The sequence below is a fragment of the Cibotium barometz genome, chromosome 31, assembly GCF_041138505.1.
Source record: "Cibotium barometz isolate CiBa-2024 chromosome 31, ASM4113850v1, whole genome shotgun sequence".
NCBI classification, from domain to species: Eukaryota; Viridiplantae; Streptophyta; class Polypodiopsida; order Cyatheales; family Cibotiaceae; genus Cibotium; species Cibotium barometz.
The window spans coordinates 19,159,953-19,183,494 of NC_141076.1; the positions used below are offsets into that span (position 1 = coordinate 19,159,953).

At 47.5% G+C, this 23,542-nt stretch overlaps 1 protein-coding gene across 1 annotated transcript in view; it reads left to right on the forward strand.

Annotated features, from left to right (window-relative positions):
- The window catches only part of LOC147620579 (double-strand break repair protein MRE11-like), a 92,195-nt gene extending 69,544 nt beyond the window's left edge, over positions 1–22,651 (forward strand). The window contains exons 19-22 of the mRNA XM_086824818.1: positions 20,582–20,805; positions 21,324–21,444; positions 21,553–21,756; positions 22,246–22,651. Coding sequence (XP_086680944.1) covers positions 20,582–20,805; positions 21,324–21,444; positions 21,553–21,756; positions 22,246–22,278 — 582 coding nt within the window. The 3' untranslated portion in view covers positions 22,279–22,651. The remainder of the gene's footprint in view (positions 1–20,581; positions 20,806–21,323; positions 21,445–21,552; positions 21,757–22,245) is intronic.
- The last annotated feature ends 891 nt before the right edge of the window (positions 22,652–23,542 follow it).

The following is a 23,542-nucleotide window of genomic DNA, read 5'->3' on the forward strand; positions in this document are numbered from 1 at the left end:
CCAATAGGGTCCCGAATGAGAGGATGTGAAAAAGATACCAATGTCCCAATCTCTCATAAATTGGCCGTGCTTCCTCTCCTCAGCCCTTGAAGGTCCGTGGATTCTGGCCCAGGTAGCCATGATGGTGTGAATAATATCACTCCAAATCCTGCAAAGACACTGAGAAACAAGAACGGGAGTACTCTCAATGGCCTTAGTGCATCTAGCCTTCCAGATATTCCAGGCTGAGATGCTAGCAATAATCTCCCAAGAACTGTCTAACCTCTGTGCCGGAGGGACAAAGTGTGAAAGTGGCAAATCCTGAAGACAACACTGCCGAGCAACTCCTTGCCTAACCATAATTGCCAAGCTCTTGTCAGTCCCCTCGAATCTCAGCTGAGGCCCAGACTGTGTCAACCATCCTTATTTTGGTGAGGCATTATGGCAATTTTGCTTGATTAGATGCCACAAGTGGTTCAATCAAGGACTCTTAAGAAAGCGAAGAAGAGAAGGTAGATATTGGAAAAGATTTAAGACATTGAAGGATGGTGTATGAATAAAAAGGGGAAAGAAGAGAGGAGAAGAAAAGGAGAAGAGCATGGGAGAAGAAGAGAAAGGAAGAAGAAGAGGAGAGAAGAAGAGAATGAAGGAAGGAGAGAGAAGTAGCAAAAGATGGAAAAGGGAAGGAGGAAGGCAGGAGAAGAAGAGGGAAGGAAGGTGATGAGGAGGATATGGAAGAAAAACAAAAATTAAAAAATCCCAGAAAAATGAGGGGGAACAAAAAAACGAAATCTGAAATTTGGGTGAAATTGCCGTACTTGAGAGGTTTCGAGGTTTTTAAAAACTGTTTCGAAGTTTCGAGGTTCGAAAGCTAGAAACAGGTTTTTTTGTTACTATGGCAGGGGCATATGAAACACTTCTCCGTCTCAACCTCTGTGTGGAATAATCGGCAGATCCTCTCCTCTTTGGGTCTTTGTATGAGCTTCTCGGCTCTGAAGATGTGCTCAGCTCTACCTGTCTCCACTCTTAGGCGTGGGATGAAACCCATATATGGCCAATCACAATCCACATGGCATGGGACATGTGAACACTCAAGTAGCTTGGCTGCTGAATGAATCCATCCTCAGTGAGCGTGAGGAAGTGATCTCTGTAGAAGTGCATCTTCATTGGGAGTGCCGGAGGTGTGATCCATGTGCAATAGGTGTAGAGGTTGAGAAGATCTAATGGGATAACCCAGTTGGTATCCTCGTGAGAGAGCTAGAGAAAAGGGGAGTCCAAACTATACTGAAAGGGGGGTAGGCGGACCATGCGAAGCCCATATATTGAGAACCAAGTGGAAACTAATGCATACCATACTCCACAGTGGCCCTCAAGTGCTAGTTGTCTCGAGGACTCTAGGGCAAGCCTCGGGTACCTATGGGGGTCCATGTGACTAATGTGGCGATGAAGGTATGTGACTATCTGGAAGAGTGCATCCACTACCATCGGGGCTGCAGCAAACTCTGCGTGGATAATCTGGTGTGGGACTGATGGTTTGTTGCTGATCATACGGGATAACATCATGAGCTGGGGGCCTCTCAACTCGCTGTCAATCCTCATCGGATAAATCTACCCTCAGAAGGCTGCTCCATACATCAAGGTTGGTGTGACGAGGGTGTCAAAAAGCCAACCCTTCGTCCTGGACTCCTGGAAGTGTGCTTGGAAGCATTGCCGCTCAAGTAAGCTCAAGGATGCATATTCCCGTGTCACTCTGGCATGTGTTGCGGGAAGCATGGTGAAGCGTGGGCCATTGAAAGTGACACCAAGGTAGACATAGGATGAGACAATCTCCACAAGATCCCCTCTATATGTGAAGCTCAATCTAGATGTGAAGGGGCGAGAGGTATTGAAGACCGTTTCCTTGGTTTTACCAAGGTTAACAGAGAGGTCCTGCTGAGTGCAAAAGTCTTGTAAGGCATTCGGCTGTCTCTGTAGCCCCTCGGCTCAGTCTGAGAGGACGATGTCATCTGCATAAAGTAGTATGGGGATAAATATGTTTGTCAGACTGCCAGTGTGGGACCAGCTCCCTTAATCCGTCAATGAAGCTCGAGATCTCATCAATGTAGAGGCCGAAAAGAGTGGGTGATAGAGGGCAGCCCTGTTTCACGCCAATAGTGCTGGAAATCTCATGTGATGTACCTCTTGGGGCTCTCACTTGTGCGATGATGGACTCATAGAGGGTGATGATGATCCAAACCATGTCAAATGGGACTCCTATCTCCTGTAGACGGTGTAGGAGGCGGGTTCGGGGTACAGTATCAAAAGCTTTGCGGAAATCCACAAAGCAGCAGTAAATCCTCTGATGTCGTGGTCTACCCACCCCGATGATGGCACGGAGGGTGAAGTTGTGGTCAAGGGTAGAGTAGCTCCTCCGAAAGCTAGCCTGTCTTGAGGCTTTGCATCCCTAGCTCTCTGCAAATGAACTGAGCTCCATCTCTAGCACTGATCCATAGAGTTTGGCCAATGTGTGGCCAATCATGACCGTCTTGTAATTATTAGGATCAAGTGGATCTCCGGCTTTGAGGATGGGGGTGATGGTGTTGGTGGACCAAGAGGGTTGAAATCCTTTACAAAGGGCTCTATTGAACATGTAGGCTAGTAGGGGCGCCAAGGTGTCCTTGGCATGCGAGATGGTACTCGCCAGTGAGTCCCTCATGATCATGGGCTGGCCCATTACTTAGTCTACGAATGGTCTTGAGGACCATTCCCTTTGTGAAGAAAGTGGAGGTGGTGGGACGGAGATCTGGTGGTGGGGGTAGGGGTGGCTGATGGGGGATATGATAGACGGAGCGCGTACCTCATGCTTAAGATGGGAATGTGTGGCCTGGCATTCGTCATCATACCAACAGTTATGGGGCATGGAACCGCAAGGTGGCAGGTTCCACATCCTGGAGTTGGTGGCATAGTTGTTTCTCGTACCGGTTTGTACGGTACGGTATCGTGGTCCGTACGGTACGATAATGCGCAATTACCTTTTTTTTTTGCCCGTTTCTAACTGTTTGATGCGCTGTTTTGTGACCGTTTTGTTTGCCTTGTCTTGGGCCAAGTCTTTGGCTATAGCCTATGCCATGGCCCATACTTATACATGAGCCTTGAGCTTTGATTCTTGAAGCTTTGGTTTTAGCATGGACAGATTGCCTCCCTTCCAATATTCTCTGCAGGCACCCTCTCTCACTCTCACACGGACAGAGATTACCAGACTCATCCGTCAGGATTTAGTTCAGCTGGACATTAGGAGGACATGGATACAGCCGACTGAGGAGCTAGGCACTAAGATGGCTTTCTACAGAGAGCATTTTCTTCAGCTCACAGCAGATGGTTTTGTGATCAGACCCAGTTACATGGATGTACACTTGTCTCATGCAGTACGATGTGCCATTGGTCAGATTCGCACATCCTCACACCAGCTTGAGATTGAGATTGGCCGATATAGAGGTATACCAGCTGAGGCCAGGATATGCCGAGTATGCCATGGGGAGCCAGAGACAGAGCTGCATTATATATGCCATTGTACTGCATACTATGAGATACGTGGTCGTTTCCACTGTTTATTCAGAGAGGGTTTTGGATCACTTTCCAGAGTCATGGGGTACCAGGACCAGAGGTGTTTGGGATTGTTCTTGCTTGAGGTGCGGAGACATAGAGATAGCCTGCTTAGGCGCACAGAGAGCCAAACTCAGAGGCACATTACAGACTTCTTTAGTCCAGCCATCACTGCGCCAGATGGACAACAACAGCAGAGCAGGACATGGATACCGCCCACACTAGAGGTACACTGATTGATCGTGCGATTGAGCTCGGGTGGTCCAGACGCCCACGACTACGGAGGAGGGCATCCCAGCATAGACGGAGGTTGCAGCGGCGGATTCGGATTATTCTTGCGAGGCATGCGGGACACCCAGTCAGGGTGCTGACCACAGAGGATATTGAGGAGATCCGCCAGTGTCCGATGCGGCACATATTATGAGATGGAGGCACCTCCATAGTGTACCCCCCCTCACTATATTTGCACCCTATAAGGGTTTCTGTTTACCTTCCAGTTCCAGTTTCATTTTCTAGGTGCTAGTAGTATCATCTTTATTTTTCATTTTCTGGTTTTTTATCCAGACATTGTATCAGATCCACCATGATGTAACTTTTTGGTCTCATAGGTCATTATGGCCTTTTGAAGACGTTAATATAACATTTCATTTCATTTCATTTCATTTCTCTCTCTCTCTCTCAAGTCTCAACTATCAAGCCCCTCCCACATGATATTGTATCCCCTCACTATATTCCACTCACCTCCATAGCGTACCCCCCCCTCACTATATTCACACCCTATAAGGGTTTCTGTTTACCTTCTAGTTCCAGTTTCATTTTCTAGGTGCCAGTAGTATCATCTTTATTTTTCATTTTTTGGGTTTTTTTATCCATACATTGTATCAAATCCACCATGATGTAACTTTTGGTCTCGTAGGTCATTATGGCCTTTTGAAGACGTTAATATAACATTTCATTTCATTTCATTTCTCTCTCTCAACTCTCAAGTCACTCTCTCCCCCCTCTCTCAAGCCTCTCTCTCTCTCAAGAGTCAAGCCTCTCACACTCTCATTTTCTCAAGCCTCTCTCTCTCTCTCTCTCTCTCTCTCTCTCTCTCTCTCTCTCTCTCTCTCTTTCTTTCTCTCTCTCTCTCTCTCTTGTAACTTTATTTTTCATTTTCTGGGTTTTTTTATCCAGACATTGTATCAGATCCACCATGATGTAACTTTTGGTCTCATAGGTCATTATGGCCTTTTGAAGACGTTAATATAACATTTCATTTCATTTCATTTCATTTCTCTCTCTCAAGTGGGACGGAGGGGTACACTGATTGATCGTGCGATTGAGCTTGGGTGGTCCAGACGCCCACGACTACGGAGGGGGGCATCCCAGCATAGACGGAGGTTGCAGCGGCAGATTCGGATTATTCTTGCGAGGCATGCGGGACACCCAGTCAAGGTGCTGACCACAGAGGATATTGAGGAGATCCGCCAGTGTCCGATGCGGCACATATTATGAGATGGAGGCACCTCCATAGTGTACCCCTCCGTCCCACATGATATTGTATCCCCTCACTATATTCCACTCACCTCCATAGCGTCCCCCCCCTCTCGCTATATTCCAGTTCGAGTTTCATTTTCTAGGTGCCAGTAGTATCATCTTTATTTTTCATTTTTTGGGTTTTTTTATCCAGACATTGTATCAGATCCACCATGATGTAACTTTTGGTCTCATAGGTCATTATGGCCTTTTGAAGACGTTAATATAACATTTCATTTCATTTCATTTCATTTCATTTCTCTCTCTCTCTCTCTCTCTCTCTCTCTCTCTCTCTCTCTCTCTCTCAAGTCTATCCATCTCTTCTTACTTCTAAGCTCTCCTTGTCTCTCTATTACAATGACAAGGGAGAAGAATGAAGCCTTCAATGTGCATGCTATCCATGTAGAGAAAGCTGATGGAAAGTCCAAGTCATATAGGCAGACTTGTAAGTATTGTGGCAAACAATACACAAGTGGAGTTACTAGGCTTCTCCAACATCTAGGAAAGGTGGGGGGGCAAGTTGTACCATGCAAGGAAGTCCCATGTAGCTATGTCCGATGAGATGTTCAACAAGATCAAGGGTGGATTGGGTGCTCACCGTGATAGTGGTAGAAGCTCAAGGACGGATGTAACGGGAGGCGGACGCGTGTATTGGAATCGAATAAATGTGAACAAGATTCTGAGCACTTAACACTTGAGCATTACAACCACAAAGCTGATGTCACCAATTGGCCGACCATTTGGTCCATCTCCAGTTTTTGCGTCTCGTTCACTTGAGGCCAGGCCGGTGTCTCATGTGAAGAGGCCAGTATTTTGCTGACATGGACGGGAGCCAGACTGGTGCCACCCGTGTGTTAGCAGGATGGTGTCGTATGGACGGGAGCCAGACCAGTGCCACCCGTGTATGACCTGGATTGTGTTCGATCCATGGGATTGTCACGCCATGGAAGAGCCAGTATTCGTGCCGTGTTCTGCCTATGGGACTGTCACACCATAGGGAGACTCGTGCCTGGAACTGTGTCTTACCTATGGGACTGTCACTCCATAGGAAGACCAGGTTTTTATGTTTTATGTCGTGCCAGTTTTGTGCCGACAGATATTTTGTACTTGTTCCATGAACGGGAGATATGTCCATGTTACTATTTGCACATGCACACATATTTTGCATGTTTGAAACTGTTTTCGCATGACATGTATTTGTGTGTTTGCCTGCTTGACGTGTTACTTACTGAGCGGGGACGCCTGCCAGTGAGTCGTGAAGTCTGCTCTGTATTCTGACAAGTTTTGGTGCATGTGAACAGGTGGTAAGTATGTCGCACTTGTTGTTTTAATGTTTTTTTATTCTAACCCTTTATTTTATAAGGTTAGGTGTTCACACTTATTTAAAAGTGGGCACCCCCTTTGGGCACCCACTTTGGGGCCAAGGTGGGGAGCCCCACTTTTAAGTGAGTGTGGGGGTGGGCATGGTCACCTACCCCCACTAATCCCGCACATGCATGCGTGGGTAGAACTAAGGTTAACTCCACATAATTTTATTAAAAAGAAGGGCTCCCTTCAAGCGTAGGATCCATCGCTTCCTTCAAGTGTTTTTATTCACCAACCGGCGACCATCTCTCCTGCTGGCGCACACTCTTCATGAAGGCGATTGCTGCAGTATTTGCTGCTGTTGGCTGCGACTGCACTACTTCAAGTGGCTGTACTTCCAGCCAGCTTTGACTGCAGGCGGCTTCTCTCTCAGGCGAAAGTACACCAGCAGGCTGCGCTGCCCTCTACTCAGCGCTGGTGTTACCTGCAGGCTGCACACTACTCCCTCCTTCGTCTCCAATAGGCGGCTGCCTACCCTGCACAACAGCTGCCACCTTTTGAGGGCTACGCTTCTCTTCCTACAGTCAGCCGGCTCTTTGCAGCCAGGCGCTTCCTAGTGGTTGTTTCTCTCATCCTCTCAGGCGGCTGAATCTTCATCAGGTGGTTGCACCTACCCACAGCAGGCAACTACACATACTTCTCTTTCTGCTGTTGTATTCCTCCCTTGCAAGTGGATGCTTCTTCCTTCACAGCAGGCGGCTGTGGTTTCTTGTAGTGGTACTTGTCTTGATGACTCTACACGAGGCAACTGTTTCTTCAACAAGGGTGGCTTCAAAGTCTACACAACCACCATAAGTATTGGTTCTCTATCAACTTTCTACAAGTAAGTGAATTTCAGATTTAAGTAAAGTATTGTATGTTTAAATCTGATAAGGGATTCATCCCGTTCGGCCAACACCCGTTCGGTGCCGGGTTGTCCAAGCTATATTGGCAAACCTCGGTCCAAAGGTGCTGAGATCGGGAGAGCCAGGCGTTAGTACGAGAGCGCCTGTTTGTGCGTGGTCTCGGAACACCAGTGAGGCGCTCTCCGCGGAGTCCAGTGAAAGCACAGGACCGTAGTGATTGGACCACACTAGTGGTCGTTCTGCTTCGAGTTTTCTTCATCGAAATCCGAGCCTATTTGTTTGGTACCGTTTTCATATGTACATGGACATTATCTGGTTCTCAGAACCCATGGAGCATTGTATTCACTAAATACTCCCAATAAATATATCATATATTGAGGGGGGGGTCGGTCCGTTCCGGCCCCAGTGCTGGTGTCCATCTTTCCATTTCTGTTCATTTAAATTCAAGTTGTTTTAAGTTGTCCATTTCTTATTTGTGGTTTTAAAGTTGTGCTATTAAGCGTGTGGGTGTCCAACGGAGTCTTTCCCACTTGACGGGATCGGTTTCAGCTGAAAATGACAGTACACCACATAAAGGGGCCGATGATAGGCTGACCCCCCCCCCTTTAGGTTATATTACCAAAAGAGTCTGCAAAGTACAAGATTACGGGTGCCTGGGGATTCACCACCAGCCTGCACCTGATTCTTCCAAATACATCATGAATGAATACATTTCAAAACAAGAGAATCTGTAGGTACATCCGCCCTACACACAGGTACATCCGCCCTGCACAAGCCTCTTCACAGGTACATCCGCCCTGCACAAGAGTATCACAATCCTCACAGGTACTCCGCCCTGCACAGGATGTAAATGGATCTTTAGGCCCTGTTTCCACGCGAGAAACTGATCCAGAAACCTGTGTTCTCCGCGAGCAAGTGTCCCCAATGTTTGCCCTAAGCACCTGTTATACCAGGAATCCTTGAGACACATCCATGCTCACATATTCCATTGCTGTCCGGCCTGTTTTGTGCAATAACCAGTCCAAAACAGCAACTTTTTGTCGCGAGAAATCCACCTGTAATGGGTTCTACAGCCCTGTGGAGGTCCCTAGAGCTGTCCTGTACTGTCCAAGTTGACTTTGGACACCTGTAACCAGCCCAAAACTCGCAATAACGAGAAAATACAGGTCTGAAATTTACCAACCAGCCCTTTAGAAGAGTGTGGGGATCATTATCCAAGCTTGTGTGAGTCCGGGAAGCAAGCAACCAGCCCTGTAGCAACTCCCAAAGCTCCAACCAGCTCTCCAATGTGTTGAGTAATGAATAAAACAGCCCAAAAGACCTCTTGAGGGAGGCGCCTTTCTCCAGTGCCACCTAAGGGGCTTGGTGGGTACACATACAGGCTGACAAGTGTCCCCATAAGGTGTCCAGGTAGGTGTCCAGCCCATAGTGCTCCATTTGTCCTGTTTGTATAAGTTTAGGTCCAACCAAATGGGAAATGGCCATAAGCTGTCCGGACTTCATTAATTTTGGTCCAACCAAATGCGAACGCATTATAAGTTGTCCGGCCACTTATTAATGAGTGTGGACCTGCAAACCAATAAACTTTAGTAGTAAATGAAATAAGCTGTAAATTGAGTGTGGACGCACTTACCACCTGCAAAACCCATAAGCCCACAGTTTTAGGCCCAAACAGGAGTGCACACATGCGTTCACAAGGTGCCCGGGCGTCCCCGGTCCCTCGGACTTCACAAGCCAAAATAACAAGCATTGTCCAGGCAGCAAGACAATGTCACACAAAGTAAAATAAAGTTATGGCATGCATCATTTATGCATTGTGCACATGTAAACTTGGAGAACCACCTATCATCATTCTTGTACTTCAAAATATTCCGCCTGCCATCATAACACACCATGTGTGCATGGCCGGAATCCACACGGGCACCGCCCGAAAGTCCACAAATGTCCTGCCATGTCCTTGGACTCATATGCATCCACTCATATGATCCATACACATGCCTAGGTATAATACATACATGCATCCGCATGTTTCTAGGCCTGACACGCATCCGCATGTCCCTAGAATATAGGGGTTTGTGACATCCCCCCGGCTTCTAATCAGTTGACCGCAGCTTAAAAGGCTCCAGATAGGCCTTCAAAAGATCTGGGTAATCCTCGAAGTAGGCCTCATCCATCCATTTCGCATCCAAAGCTAAATAATTCTTGAACTTCACAAGGTACCTACGAACAAGTTTGCCTCCCGCAAGCTTTCGTTCCTTGTGAAAAACAATTTGTTCAGGTTGAAGAATCTCTTCCAGCTCATCCACCTCGGGTGGGTCTTCCAAAACCGGCTCAAACGGTGTCGGTCCCACATAAGGCCTCAATAGGCTCACATGAAAAGCATTATGCATGTTCCAATGATGTGGGAGTACAAGCCGAAATGCAACATCATTGATCTTTTCCAAGATCTGAAAAGGTCCATAGTACCTGTTGGAAAGCTTAGGATACTTTCCCTCTTTTCCTGGCCTCTTCCGAGGGCATGCCTTTTCAAATTTCAGCAAGACCCAATCACCTTGTTTGAATTGTACATCCCTTCTATGCTTATCAGCTGCCTTTTTAATCTTGGTTTGAGACCTCTCTATGGCTGTCCGTACCTGTGCAAATGCAGTATCCAAGTCTCTGACATACTCATCTGCTGCAAAAATCTCATCCTTTGTACGAAGGATGGGTGGTAGTACCACCTTGCCATAGATAATCTCAAAGGGCGCCTTGCCCGTAGAAGTATGTACCGTATTGTTGTAGGCAAACTCCACAAGTGGTAAATACTTCTCCCAATCCGATTTGCGGTCGGATACATAAGATTTCAGCAAGTCGAGGACGGCTGAATTTGCTATTTCACTTTGCCCATCTGTCTGTGGATGGTAAGTTGATGAGAAGTTCAGCTTTGTACCCATATTGTCAAACAATGCGCGCCAAAATAAGCTTGTGGTTCTAGGATCTCTATCCCCCACAATAGATTTAGGCATGCCATGGTGTTTGAATATCTGTGCCAAAAACATCCTAGCCATATGATCTGGCTTTATTGTCTTGCGCACGGGAATGAAATGTGCCTGCTTGCTAAACCTGTCAATGATGGTCCAAATAGCATCATTTCCCTGTGGCGTCCTTGGCAAATCCATAATGAAATCCATAGTAATGCTTTCCCATGGTTCATTTGGTATAGGCAAAGGCTGAAGCAATCCAGGTGTTTTATGTCGATCAAACTTGACCTTTTGACATACCATACATTCACGTACATATGCTTCAATATCCTTGCGAATATCCAGCCAAAAGAAATCTCTCTCCAAAGCTTGTGCTGTGGCCAAAATGCCTCTATGACCTGCATATGGAGGAGCATGGCACTCATCCATAACCTTATGGCGAAGGTTCTTTACCACACACATACGATTTTGCATCATGAGATATCCATCTCTTATGACATAAGATGGGACAGCAATACCCTCTTGTAATTCAGCCCATACATGTGCAAAATCTTCATCCAGATGATAAGTATTACGCATATCCGATAAGTCCTCATGGTATGCAACTGTAATAGCATGAACCTGTGGTCGTCTAGATAAGGCATCTGCCACGACATTCTTTTTCCCTGGAGTGTGTAAAATCTGAAAATGAAACATTGAGAGGAAATTTGCCCATCTCATATGCTTCTCTGAGAGTTTACTTTGAGTCAAAAAGTATCTCAAACTTTGATGATCAGTTTTGACCATAAAATCAGCCCCTAAAAGATAGTGTTTCCAAATAGTAAGGGCATGAATTACAGCCAACAACTCCTCATAAACCTGTAAGTGAAGCTCTGCATGTTGCAAGCGTCTGCTCTCATAGGCAATGGCATGTCCTTCTTGGTTCAAAACAGCCCCTATGCAGTCCCCACATGCATCACATTCCACCACAAAAGGTTTGTGCAAATCCGGAATAATGAGTACCGGTCCCGAGATGATTGCACTCTTCAACTTTTGAAAGGCATCTCTCTCTTCTTGTGTCCATTTAAATATTGCTTTCTTCTTCGTTAAGTCATGTAACGGAGCGGCAATGAAAGCAAAATGCTTGACGAACCTCCTGTAGTAAGCACATAAACCAAGGAAGCTCCTCACTTCATGGACTGATTTCAGCTCTGGCCATTCTTGCATGGCTTGTATCTTTGCAGGATCCATGCGCACACCATCCTTTGATACAATGTGACCAAGATAGTGAATCTCTGGGAGGAAGAATTCACTCTTTTTTGCATTTATGTAGAGCTGATTTTCCTTAAGCTCTTTAAACACAATAGCCAGGTGCTCACGATGTTGGGCTTCATTCTTTGAGAATACAATAATGTCATCAAAGAATATACCTGTGAACTTTCTATGCTTTCTATGCTTTCTGAACACAATGGCTTTGCCTAAAGGAGGAGTTTTGGTAGTTGGTCCGCACTATTGTCATTGCGGTCACGTCCTTCTATAGGGTATTGTGGATGACCGACATGGAGGGGGCCACCATGGGCCTTCTCGTTCACTTCATGACAGAGGCCATAGCGGAGTTGCGTACTTCTCCTTCCATCGATGAGAAGCGCGATGGTATGTTGGCCATTGTGGAGAAGAGATGGAAGTGGATGCGAAGACCTATGCATGGTCTTGTCACATTATTGCATCCGGCTTACAAATCACCCACCCTCTTCACCAACATGGAGCTACTTGAAGCCCGAGATGCTTTCTTGTTCAAAGCATTGCCCGAGGATTGCCATGGGAAGTTCCTTGAGGAGCTCATTAGCTACAATGACCAAAGGGAAGGAGTCGCGTTTGCATCTACTACCTGTTGGAAGAGGGAATCCCTTGTGAAGCCTCTCTTTTGGTGGGAGACAATTGGGTATGCGCTCTCAAGCCTCCAAAAGGTGTCTTTGAGAATCCTAGCTCAGTATTGCTCTTCGGGTGCATGTGAGAGGAACTGGAGTTCCTACTCACTTTGTTATGCAATCGCTTGAGCATGCAACAGTTAGAGTGGCTAGTGTATCGCCGCGCTAACTTGCGCATGGTGCGCACGATGCAAAAGATGGAATCGGCGAGACAGGTATAATTTATAACTTATTTCAAACTTCAATGTTTATTGAAACTAAATTTAATACATTGCTTGTCACTTGATCATTGTACAATGTAGGTGAATGTGGATGCATTCAAGCTCACAGGGGCACTCTTGAGAGTGTTAACAAAAAGCAAGATGAGGAGGAGAAGAGGATCTATGCAGAGATCTATCGAGGGCTCGAGTCGTTTGATCAACGGCCTACTCGCACTCGTCGTGGGTGTGGAGGTAGTGGCAGAGGAGTGCAAGTACGAAGCCGTGGATGCACGATTAGTGGTGCTTCCAAGGACATAGTGCATACCTATGTGCGGCGTGGTTCGGGTACCTCCACACTTGCTCTTGCAGATGAGGATGCTCCCTTTGGCTTCTCACATGAGCTTAGAGAGCCCTAGTTCGATGATGAGGGCAACCTTCTTAGCGATGGCGACTTCGGCGAGGCCATTGATGTGTCCTCTTCTCATGAGGATGATTTCAGCGAGAGCTTTGATAGTGATGGCTTTGTCTAGTCTCTCCTTGGGCCTTGGCCCTCTTTTTGTACTCACTTTTTTGTACTCGCGCCTAGCGCGCATGATCGCATCGCACCTCTATGCTTTATGTACTTTTGTTTGTCACTTCAAACTTGTTTTTAATGAAATTTTGGTTTGAAATAACTTCTCTAGACTCTACCCTTCCAAATTGAAAATGTCTATGTTTGTAGGTGTTCTTTAATAAAAAAACCGTATTTATCGTACGATATCCCAAATTTTCATATTGTGCCCAAATTTTCCGTACGGTATCGTATTTTCGTACCATGACAACTATGGTTGGCGGTGGATGTGGTTGTAGTAAACAAGGACAAGCTCGTGATCAAAAAGGGCATGGGTGTAATGTGAGATAGGGGATGGTGGCGGAGGGTCGGGTGGTGTGCGGATAAGAGTGGAAGAGAGGTAGGCATGGTCAGTTTCAAAGGGGAGTGGTAGGATGGAGAAGTCGGGGAGAAGGTGTGCCAAAGCCAGAGATCCCATAAGGTAGTCCACGGTGCTAGTATCTCCTAAGTGAGAGAAGGCGGTGGGGGGGAGGAGGGCCATCGGGACATCCCGTTATAGATAACGAGACCATGTGCAGCTCCCATCTCTAAGAAATATCTCCAATACACCGTGACCTCCTCACGAATCTGTGATGATCTTTGCAGCCCTATGTCAGTGATGTCTAGCTCGTGTAGTCTGATAGGTCGTCCAGATCGAGTAGTGGGACGTGCTAACTTCCCGTCTTGGCGTTGAAATCCTCGAGCAGGACTTCCCCCAGCTGTGAGAACTCCATAATATCCCCATATAATGGTAAGTACGGTGACTGGCCATGCTGTGCGGCTTAAGGGGAGTGGTGGCAAAATAACACACAGCCATGTGGATGACTCTGTCACTGCTAAGTTGTAGCCGCACCCAAAGATACCGTGCATCCTCGTCCTTTCGGACGATGTTGAGAAAGTTGTATTAACGTCTACAAAAGACCAAAATGAGCTATGAGACCAAAGGGTTACATCATGTCCATGAAATACAACATCATGGGTACTAAGAATAAAAATCAAAGAAAGTAATAAGAGCTGAAATGTCAAATCTGATCCCAAAACAAAAAGTGTCTAGCTCTCATATCACCCTAAAATATCCCGCATAGGACGCTACAACATGGCACCCAATGTAGTAAAGCTGGGCCGGCGGGAGAAAGTCCTGTGGTGGTGGGAGATGGTGGCTCTAATCCTCCTGTAGTAACGTGGGCATGGGCGGGGACCACGAGGTCGAGGGTGCCGGGCATTGCATAGTTGAATGGCTTTGTCTAGTGCACTCCTCTTGGCCGAGCTCCCACATCAGCCTGAAGGTCGGATGTAGTGGGTGAATTCGCCCTCGTCAATCTGGTCCAGAAGAAGTCGGCGAGACCTCTCGGTACTGGTACTTTGACGGGTACCGCTGGTCTAGGTCGCAAAAGGGACTCCCTGTGTAAAGTCCAAGCATCTCTGGCCTGGGAAATCCATGATCGTGGAAAGTGATCCAAATCCATCTCGGAAGAGGCAGTGGAACCTCCCTCTAATCTCATAGTATACTAGGCATCTGCATACATAGTGGGCCTCTGTCTCAGCCTCTGTGTGACAAAGCTTACATATCTTGTGCTCTGGTGCAGTTGCCCTCGGCCCATATCTGGCTATCTCCACTCTCAATTGATGGGATGAGGTGCGGATCTGTCCAATCGCACATCGCAGCCCAAATGGCAGATGTGTGTCCATGTAGTGTGGGCATGTGATGAAGCCGTCCTTTGTGAGGCAAAGAAAATGGTTCTTGTAAAACGCCATCTTCGTCCCAAGGGGTTGGACGGGCGGGTACCAAGTCCTCTAAGTATCTAGTCTCACGATGTCCTTCTTGATGACCCTTCTCAGCTCTGTGCGGCTGAGAGAAAAGGAGGGTGCCTCTATGCTATACTAGAATGGAGGGAGTGCCTCCATCTGCATGCCATGCATACCAAACCAAGTGCTCACTTGGGCATACTAACACTGCGTGTCTCCGTCTAGTGCCAGCTGTCTTGAGGACTCTAGGGCGAGCTTGGGGTATCTGTCTGGTGGGAGCTCCCATAATCTGTGCCAATATGTCACTGTCTGGAAAATAGCCTCTATCACAATCGGTGCAGCCCCTATCTCCGCCCGCACAATCTCATGTGGCATTGATGGCTTACTTCTAATCATACATGAGATCAACATCACTAGCGGCCTCTCCATTGGCTTCCACCCATCATATACATCCTCCATGTTTGTCTCAGCTGGCTCCTCCCTCCGTCTCCTCCTGTGGCATAAACTAGGACCTGAGATGGAGCTCCGTATAGTAGTGTGGGTTTGACTAGTGTGTCAAATAGCCAGAGCTTTGTCCTCGGCTCCTGAAATTGTATCTGTGAGCACTGCGTCTCAAGTGAGCCCAAGGCTACATAGCTGCGTATCAATTTGGTTTCGGCTGCCATCCGCATAGAGAAACACGGTCCGGTAAAAGTGATCCCAAGGTATACATAAGAGGTCACATGCTCTAATAGCTCCCGACTATATGTAAGCTGTTGTGTAGATCTACGTATCCACTGCGAGGAGGTGTTAAAGATCATAACCTTGGTCTTCCCAAGGTTTACGGTGAGGTCCTGATTCTCGCAAAAGGCCTATAATGCATCCAAGTGTCTCTGCAGCCCCCTCCGGTGAGTCAGAAATAAGGACAATGTCATCTACATACGATAGAATGGGTATCAAAACTCATGCCAAAAGTGCTCTTGGACTTCCTTGTTTGTCTATGTAGTCAGACACCTCATCAATGTAGAGTGTGAGATAAGGGACAGCCTTGTTTCACCCTGATAGTGCTATGTATGTCCTCTGATTCCCCCTTGGGGCCCGCACTCTGCCAATGATAGACTCATAGAATGTGAGGATCCCCCGAAGCATCTCTGTCGGTACTCCCATGTCCCGCAGTCTCCTCATCAATTTGGCCCGTGGGACTGTGTCAAAAGCCTTGCGGAAATCCACAAAGCAGTAATATATCCGGTGCCCATGTGATCGCCCCTCCTCAATGATACCCCATAATGTGAACATGTGTTCCAGTGTGGAGTGCCCTCTCCGGAAACCTGCCTGCCCTGGTGCTTTGAGTCTCTTCTCCTCCGCCCATCTACTGAGGTCATGCTCCAAGATCGATCCATAAATCTTGGCCAATGTGTGACCAATCATAATAGTCCTGTAGTTACTGGGATCCATGGGGTCACGTGCTTTCAGAATGGGCACAATGATATTAGAAGACCAACTAGCGGGGAAACCCTCGCATAGGGCCCTGTTAAACATATGAACCAGAAGTGGAGCCAATACATTCCTCACATGTGAGAAGTGCTTGGCAATCAGCCCATCATGATCCTGTGCTCTCCCATTCTACATCCTGTCAATGGCATCTCTCACCATGCTCAAGTGGAAGGAGGAGTGGGGGGACCGAGGCTCAGGAGGGTGGGGGAGGTGGTTGTCCGGGGGTGTGGTAAAGGGAGGTGGCATATGCATGCCATATGTTGGGTGAGGTGATCGGGGTCGGTGGGCGATGATTCTAGAAGAGCCTCCAGGCCTCCTTACAGTCCCGTCCCAGAAACAATTGGTACAGCTCTCGCTCGAGGTGAGCTAGGTAGGCTCGCTTCTTCCTCCGTACGAGACAGTGGATGATCTGTCGTGCCTGCTAGTGAGTGGTGGAGCCCAGATTGACCTCCCACTATAGGCGGGCATGGGTCTCGCGGTACTCATCGTACCAACTGTTCTGTGGAACAGTCCCTCCAGGTGGTCCGGGGGTGGAGTCCCTCCAGGTGGTCCGGTGTGAGGGAAAGCAGCTACGGAGGATGTGTGAAGGGTGGCTGCAAGCTGTGTGGTAAGCTCATCAAGTGGGATGTATGGGTCGAGGTCGGAGAGGGTGCGGAAAATGTGGTCAAAGTAGATGGAAGAGGTATCCCTGGTGAAGTGGGATCTCTGGTGGTAGTGGTGGTAAGGCCAGTGGCTGGATCGTGTATTGGCATGTGAAGGAGAAAGCTAAGTACGCATGATCAGCTGCAACATCAATGGGGTGGGGCGAAATGGTAAAATCCCAGATGAGGGGTATCAAGGGGAGAGAGCCCACCAAGTAGTCCACTGTTCTAGCTCCATATCCAAAGGGGTAGCAAGTGAAGGCGCTGGAGCCAGGCCACCGGGGGAGGCCATTATAAATGGCTCATCCATGAGCTCCTCCAAGGGCTAGGAGCACGTGCATGAGGATTCTCACATCTGTTGTGCCCTGGTGGCTATAGCCTCTGGACTCTCTCCTCCATAGCTCTGCGGTATCGTGCTTGGATTTGGGCAGACTAGGCCTGATGGAGTAGTGGTGGTTTGCGTCCGGGTAGTCGCGGTCTCCTGGCAGCTCTGATCTCCGAGGCTCTCTGTAGTGTGTGAGCCCTCGTCGGGAGGTAGATGATACAGGGGGATGGGGATGTGGGTTGCTGGTAGGCTTGAAGAAGTTGGTGATTTGTGGCTGGGATCTTTGGCACTACACCTGTAGAAGCCTTTCTCTATGTCGGTGTAGCTCAAGGAGGAAAGGCCTAAGCATCTCTGATCAAGATACTCCATCACCCGGCTAAGTGGGCCAAAACCCTCTCTGAACAAGCAGTGGTATTTCTCTCTGATCTCATAATATACAAGGCATCTGCATATGTAATGCTCCTCTGTCTCTACCTCTCTGTGGCATATTTTGCATACTCTTTCCTCTCTAGGGGTTCGTGCTGCTCTCCTTGCCTCAATATCCAGAGTGTGAGAGGAAACTCTGATCTGACCAATAGTCACCCTCATAGCGTGAGACATGTGTACATCCATATAGCCTGGGCGTCTGACGAATCCATCCTTTGTGAATCTAAAGGAAATGATCTCTATAGTACTGTATCTTGGTGGGAAGGGGACCCGACCAAGTCTCCCGGGTGTGCATCTGGATCAAATCTTGTCTCGGGTAAGCTCCTCGCGGGAGAGTGTAAGTATGGGGAGTCATCATCATACTGGAAGGGCGGTAATCTATCCATGTCGAGCCCGTGTGTTGAGAACCACTCATCTACTGCAGAATACCATGATGGGTGATGGCCCTCTGTGGCAATACTCTCTGAGGACTCCATGGCCAAGCGGGGTAGTCTCTCTGGACCCAGAGAGAGAGAGAGAGAGAGAGAGAGAGAGAGAGAGAGAGAGAGAAGAGAGAGAGAGCGAGAGTGAGAGTTTTATTAATGTCTTCAAAAGGCCAAAATGATCTATGAGGCCAAATCATAGTCACAAGGAACGGGGGACGGTAACGGGGGACGGGGACGGGGACGGGACGGGGGACGGCCATAAGTAGGGAACGGGGACGGGGGAGGGAACGGCACTCAAAAAATACTTTTTTTTTAAGTTTTTCCACCCTCAGGTAACTACGCAGGCACCGGCTAACTCTACTTTGTGAGTCCCCCCTATATGAGGAGAAGGCATTTATGAGTAGCACGGGTCACCTGATAAGTCCCGGTTTAAACACCGGATGGTGGCCGATTGTGGCCAGATAGCATGAGACGATTCTAGAGAAGGTTGGCACACTGCCAACCAGGCTACATGCATATGCGGTGAGTTATTATACACCTACTGCATATGGGCTGTAAATTTTGAGTCCGTTGCGGCGCGCAGTTTCACACCAGCCTACTTGGGGGAAGGTGCGGAGGGGGGCGTGAGCCCCTCTCTGCAGGGGGTCCGGGGGGGGGTCCCCCCCGGCCCGAAGGGCCGTTTACGCTAAACTCCATGTTTGTAGCCTTGTAGCCTTGTAGCCTTGTTCTATATATAGATATTAGATAGGCAAGAGAGAGGGAAGGGCAAGTGAGAGAGAGAGAGAGGCAAGGGCCAAGCCTCAAGGGCCAAGGCCCAAGGCTCAAACTTAAGCCTCAAGGGCAAGAGAGAGAGAGAGGGCCAAACAAGCCTCAAAGAGCCAACAGCTAAAAAAGGCTAGAAATGGGAAGCGCAACGGCCAAAAATGGCAGGCATCTCTCTGCCGTCCCCTCACAGGTCCGTCCCTCACCGGCGTCCCCCGTCCCCGTCCCTTGTGAGAAACGTGCCATGGGGGACGTCCGTCCGTCCCCGTCCGTCCCCGTTGCTGGTCCGTCCCGAATCGGCGTCCCCACGTTCCAAGCTGCCGTCCCCTCCGTCCCGTGTGACTATGGGCCAAATGTTACATCATGTCCATGGAATACATCATCATGGTACTGAAAGTAAAACTAAAAGGAAATATCCGTAAAAAACCAAAAAGAGCCTCAAGCTCTCACATCAGCCAAGAATATCTCACATAGCGCTGCAACATGGTACCGAATGTAGTGAGGCTGACAGGGCGGGAGAAAGTCCGGTGGTGGTGGGAAATAATGGCCCTGATCCTCTTGAGGTGACGTGAGTGTGGGTGGCGGCCATTATGTTGGGGGCGTTGGGCTCTCCATAGCTCGGTGGCTTTGTCTAATGTCACTCCTCTCAGCCGGGCTCTTGCATCAGCTTGGAGGTCTGGGGGAGTGGGTGGATCTGCTCTAGGGGTGCTAGTCTGGAAGAAATCAGTGAAAGCTCTTTGTGCTGGTCCTCGGGCGGGTGCGGCTGATTTGGGCCGCAATAGGGATTCGTTGTGTTTGCCGGGCTCCAAAAGAAAGAGCCCAGGCATCTTTGGTCTGGAAAATCCATGATCCTAGAGAGTGGTCCAAATCCCTCTCGGAAGAGGCAGTGGAACCTCCCCCTAATCTCATAGTATACTGGGCATTTGCATACATAATGAATGAGCCTCTGTATGGCAAAGCTGGCATTTCCTATCCTCTGGTGCAGTTGCTCTTGGCCCATATCTGGCTGTCTCCACTCTCAGCTGGTGGGATGAGGTGTGGATCTGTCCAATCTCACACTGGACCCCGAGTGACGGATGTGTATCCATGTAGTGCGGGCGTATGATGAAGCCGTCCTCTGTCATGTGAAGGTCTCTATAGAAAGCCATCTTCGTCCCTAGGGGTTGGAGCCGTGTCCTCTGAGTATCCAATCTCACTGTGTCCTTCCTGATCACCCTGTTCAGTTCTGTGTGGCTGTGAGAGCAAAGGAAGGGCATCATGGAACGGAAAATAAAATAGAAACAAAACATAGCTATCTCACTAGGGTGATACAAAATTGTCCATGGAATCTCATCACGGAATACGAGGAACATGGAACATGAGAGGAGCACAGCCCCCAATAGGTGGTATACCACTCTCCAAAATATCAAGCATGGGGCTAATGAGTATGGCCAAGAGGTCTCCTTGAGCTATGTCGCGTGGAAAGGTAGCTCGATGGCGGTGGAGCATGTGTTGGATCTAGAGCTGATGAGGGGATTGTGGCCGACGTCCAGGGTGTGCCTATGTCATTTCTTTCCTTCTACAAACTAACATAAATGGATTATATTTATTCTCTTAGAATGATTTAAAAAAAAAAGTAGGGCATAATTTGTCTTTTGTTCTTTAATGCATCATTTTGAGTGCCAGGTTTTTGGTCTTTGTGCTATCCTTTCCTAGTGTAAAACAGTTCGCATTTCCTGCTGGCTTTGTTCTTTGATGGTTTTCTGCAAAAGCTTGTTATCAAGTGCACTCCAACTTTTAACCCAAGTCCCTTTAGACCTATGATGACAAGGTATGAAAAATTGCTTTTTATAGTGCAGGGCAGCCTTGCACTAGGTGATAGCAAGGGTGCATTCAGTGATGACGAAGACATTGATACAGAATTGAGAGGTGGTGTTCGGACGCCTGCGGCAGGGAAGGCCAGCCAGTCATCAGCGTCAACCAGGGGTCGTGGTGGCAGATCTAGGGGCAGGGGTAGAGGTTCTCGAGGGAATTATAAGCAGACCACGTTAGATATGTCCGTAAGCACCAATCGCTCTCAAAGGTGAAATCTTAACTAAATATAAATAATTTAAGGAGTGTGTGTGTGTGTGTACGCTGGCATGTGCATGTGCACCTGTGTGCATGTGTGTTGTGGGTGTGCGTGTAATGTGGGTGCATGCTGTGCACGAATGCATGTGTGTGTGCGTGCATGTTGCACATGCACACATGCACGCGTAAGTGCATGTGTACACGCGTGTTCCATATTGTGTTCTAGAACTTTTGGTTCAACCCATACCGACAAGTACCATATACATGAAAGTTCAATGCTTGGTTCCTCTATGGTTGCCCCGTAGCTTCTTATCCTTCTTCAAGGTGGGGGTGATGTAGCTTTGTAAGGCAAGGGTCGTAGATCTTTGCCTTGAATAAAATTAGAGATTGGTAAGAGTTTCTGAATTTGTAGTTGTAGATGCTCTAGGTGCATATGTGGATCAGTCTGTTGCCAAACATGGGTTTCCGTATGGCGTGAATACCTCAATCTGCAACACATTTGTTTTCTAATACACTGTAGAATGAATGCAGGGCAGCTTCTACTGCGGCAAGAGCAGCATTGCAGTCTGTTGATCAAGATGCAGAGGATATAGCCACATCTTCTAGTGAGGAAGTGATGGCAGATGTCATTGCCGAATCTGAAAGTGAGCCAGTTAAGTCCTGGGCAACTTTTTCCTCCTTTACTCAGTTTTATATTTGTGTGTAAGTCTGGATTATTGGGAATACCAAAATATCCAAAATGATGTAGTTGATTTATTAGGAACCAACACCCTCTAAGGGAAGGAAACGGCAAGCCTCCACTGTGTCACAAGGTAGAGAAAAGCGCATGCGCATGCCCGGACAAAAGCGGGGAGGACGGAAATCCGCAAGCAGTGGTGTTACACGAACAACATACATTGACGTGGCAGATGACAATGACGATGATGATGAGGATGACCATAACAAACCGGTTGCCTCAGCACAGGTATCTACTCCCTACCCCTTCCCATTCTCCCTCTCAGCCTCTGGCTCATGTTTTCTCCCACCATCTCCAATGCCATCCCTAACCCTTCAGCCATGTTCTCCCTCTCAGCCTTCACCGCTTATGTTTTCTCCCGCCATATCCAATGCGATCCCTAACCACCCAGCTGGTCCCTTTCAGACAACCCCTGCGGCAGATGCTGCCTATGTGTGTGACCTCCTCCCCATAGATGCCCTATGCATTGTGCGCTCCTGAGCCTGCTGGCTGTGCCTACTTTTCGGCCTGCCTGCTGCCCACAGCCCACCACACTGCTGTACTTGGCCAGCCTGGCCGCCTGCCCAAGTTGTCAGCAGTCTGCCTGAGCCATACCTTATCCCTTTCCCCATGTTTTCCCCTTCTTTGCGCACATTGGAATGTTGTACAAGCATGTATGGAATTATAGAAGGTTAAGTGCATTCTCTCTTGTTGTACTAATAATAATGTTCATGGCAGACTCGGCGGAGCTGGGGTTCACTTCGAAGGTAGTGATTCTCACACGATACAGTTTCGGTTGAAATGAGGCTGCATGTGTGTGTGTGTGTGTGCTGCCATCCCCTTGCACCTTGGAGCTATATAGTTAGCGGTAGCTTGTGGACATGATCTTTGCCATGCTTGTTCTGTGATTATCTTCATGTAAAGGCCTTTTGGATGGCATAGTGATCAAACATTTTGTGCACAGCGAATCCCTTGGTTGAAATAGAGAAGTAAAAAACTGTGTACTAGCCCTTTTTTAATCCCTTTTCAAAACAGTAGTTTGCTAAGTATTTACCATAGGTTGTTAAGAGCCCCAGCTCAAATTTTTAACACCTAACATAATATAAATACTATAAAAGAAGAAAAATTATTTACTTGAGGAACAGTTTTCCTTCTTTTACAGTTGTAATTAGTAGGATTGTAATGATCTCTTAACAATTGTAAAAAATATGAATAAATAGGATTGCAATGGCTCGTTTATTCAACCAATTTCTTGCATTTTAGTGCACTATAGCTACATTGCACTCAAATATGGGAGTTGAGAAATTAATACTCATCAAAATTGAAAGTAGAAAGTTGGGATAGGCTGAGAGTCTTTTTGCACTTCTTAACACTCCTTTTGACTCTTAAGTTGAGCCAAACAAGAAGGAACATAAACAAAAGCTAACCCTGCTGTGGGAGGAAATCCTACAATTTAGAGGGCTCTTGTTGTGATGGGATAGTCCAACTCCTACTTATATATCAAGGTACCACTTATGACAATGGCACATAGTTTTCCACCTTTTTTTATAAAAACATGGGCTTTCTTTAATGTGTAGATGTATTATTTTTTCACTTGTTTTTTTTAAACATTATATTATTCTAGCATTTGTAGTCATATATAGACAAGTAGGTTGCATGTGTTCCACATAAGGTGGTCAGCATAAGCTCTATAGGACGCAACTTGTGGTCTTAAAAATAAATAACCCAATTGTGTTGGCCACCTTACATTAGGTATAACTGGATCCAACCACCCACATCACCCAATTGGGTTATTTTTAAGACTACAAGTTGCATCCTATAGAGCTTGTGCTGACCACCTTATGTTGGGTGTAATTAGACAATGAATGCAGTGTTGTAGATGCTTGTGAAGAAAATTATCTATCGCTTCTGGAGATAATAATGCCTACAATGACCAGCCATGGTGACCCATGCTTTGAGGGCTTCTCCTCTTTGCATGCATGCCCACTGATCACGCCAACACATTGCAGGCCTTTCCCCTCTTCTTACACTCTCC